Source organism: Babylonia areolata, chromosome 35, assembly GCF_041734735.1.
Source record: "Babylonia areolata isolate BAREFJ2019XMU chromosome 35, ASM4173473v1, whole genome shotgun sequence".
Lineage (NCBI taxonomy): Eukaryota > Metazoa > Mollusca > Gastropoda > Neogastropoda > Buccinidae > Babylonia > Babylonia areolata.
The window spans coordinates 22,493,554-22,496,053 of NC_134910.1; the positions used below are offsets into that span (position 1 = coordinate 22,493,554).

General features: G+C 37.9%; 1 protein-coding gene across 1 annotated transcript in view; it reads right to left on the reverse strand.

Annotated features, from left to right (window-relative positions):
• LOC143277826 (uncharacterized) overlaps window positions 1-2,500 on the reverse strand; it is a 132,108-nt gene that overhangs the window by 129,474 nt on the left and 134 nt on the right. The window contains exon 1 of the mRNA XM_076582734.1: window positions 2,484-2,500. This exon is cut by the window's right edge and continues 134 nt beyond it. Coding sequence (XP_076438849.1) covers window positions 2,484-2,500 — 17 coding nt within the window. The remainder of the gene's footprint in view (window positions 1-2,483) is intronic.

The window sequence follows — 2,500 nt, forward strand, 5'->3', positions numbered from 1 at the left end:
ATCGGAACTCACGTGTTAGCATTCGATTAAGTGAAACAAATCTTTCAGTCGTCCGTCCCTCTCTCTCTCTCTCTCTCTCTCTCCCTCTCTCCCTCAAATTCGGGTTTTTTCGGGTAATTCGTCGGTACATTTCGTCCTAACTTGTCCTGTCCTGCATGACTTAAGAACAAGGTATATATATCATCCAAATTCTGTAAATTTCCCATTCAGCATAGATTAGCATTACTCATGGCTTTTCAGCATGAAGAGACCATTCGCAATTTGTCAGTTCATTTGTTTAAAGCATTTAGACTGCGATCAACTCTGATGTCTTAGAATATTGAAGTTTGTTCTTGATGATATGACTGCTCATTTCTTGTTGCTTTTTTTTGTTGTTGTTGTTGCTTTTCTTACATGATCATGTGTATGTACCCCCTTCATGAGGGGCAATGGCCTATACATGAATAAATTATCCGTATCCCTCAAATTCTCTCTCTCTCTCTCTTTCTCAGAAAGGCTAAACTATCAAACACAACTCACACTAGAGCAACAACAACTCACACTAGAGCAAAGATAAACCCAGGCAGATGTGGAGGAACTTTGTTTAATGTCCCGTCACACATATCAGTGACTGAAGACATTTTGTTAAAGTATTTATGAATACATTTGGGTATTACCGGTTAGAAGGGGTGGGAGATGTGAATGAATGGAGGGTTGGGGGAAACTGGGCATATGAGGGTGAAATGAGGATGAAATTTGAAAAAAAAGAAACAAAAATCTAAATACAATTACAGGAAATTACTTAAAGGACTTCGTAAAAGAGAAGTCGTTAAACTGACAAGCGAAACAACTGATAATGAATGCAAAAAAGTCAAAAAACATCAACGTTCTTAGTCACTTGTCAAGACACACTTTCGTGTACTAAAGCATATGCACTTGACATTAGAACAATACTTGGTCCGTAATGAATTTGATAATAGTCTGAGAGCTCAACTCAGAACTGGTCTGCGAATCGGACCAAAGTCTGAGAGAGTCAACTGACGAGGTTTTAGACTTGAATTCAAGCACCTATAAAAGTCTCTCAGACAGATGTAATCATTTGCGCTTTGCTTGTTTAGAATGCATACAGCAGAGACACTAGAACCTAATATATATATATATATATATATATATATATATATATATATATATATATATATATATATAGAATAAACACATACATACTGCAAATGTATACTGTCAATCGAGAATACACTTAAATTCAAAACGCACGCCTAAAAACACACACTAGGAGAAAATTGCTGCGCCAGACGATAGGGGAAAAAAAAATATAAGGAAATGATTAGAGTGGATCCGAAGCCGATCGTAGAGGAGTGTAGAGGTGAAGGCAGCCACAGAGATAGAAAGGGGCAGATTTTGTGAATACATTTATAACATAAGAGTGCTGATCTTGTACTTTATTCTGTGTGAGACAGGGAGCCAGTGGAGATGTTGCAAAAGAGGAGTGACGTGCTTAGTCATGGCGTATGACAGAGAGAGAGAGAGAGAGAGAGAGAGAGAGAGAGAGAGAGGAGAGAGAGAGTGGAGAATGAGAGAGAGACAAAGCTAAAATGTGAAGAGAAAGAGAGAGAGAGAAAAAAAGACAGTTAATTATACAGAAACAGAGACGGGTGTAAACATGTATCATTCACAAAACACAAGACTTGCTTATGAAGGGGGTCGGGGAGGGGGGGGCGGGGGCGGGGGGCTGGGCGTGGTGGTGGTGGTGGGGGGGGAACTTTAGACAGGAACAGAGAAAGAGATAAGAGACAGACAGACCGACAGACGAATGCATAAAGAAACAGACAGACAGACAGACAAACAGGCACAATCAAACAACTGTTTGTTTTTCTTTTTTTTCTTTTCTTTTAAAAAAAATAATTTTTGACTCACTTGTGTAAACAAAGTGAGTCTATGTTTTAACCCGGTGTTCGGTTGTCTGTGTGTATGTGTGTGTGTGTGTGTGTGTGTGTCCGTGTGTGTGTGTGTCTGTGTGTCCGTGGTAAACTTTACATTGACATTTTCTCTGCAAATACTTTGTCAGTTGACACCAGATTAGGCATAAAAATAGGAAAAATTCAGTTCTTTCCAGTCATCTTGTTTAAAACAATATTGCAGCTCCGGGATGGGCACAAATTTTTTTTTTAAAAAAGAAGCCTAATTATATGCAAACTGCATTTACTGTTATATTTATATTTTTTTGCATTCTCTAAACTTGGCACTTTGATCTGATATTCTGACACAACAACAAGAGCAGTCATTATTATCATTTTTTGTTCAAACGGGAACTTCTTTTGCAAAGCATGGAATTTTTATTTATTTTGCAAACGTTTTGGTGCAGATAGTAAAAAAAAAAAAGGGAAATTACTCTGTAATTAATGCTAGGGGACGTAATTTATGACAAGTGAGTCTTGAAGGCCTTGCCTCTCTTGTTTTTATTATATGTAACATACAAAAGCACTCACCTGAAACAGCCAGCATC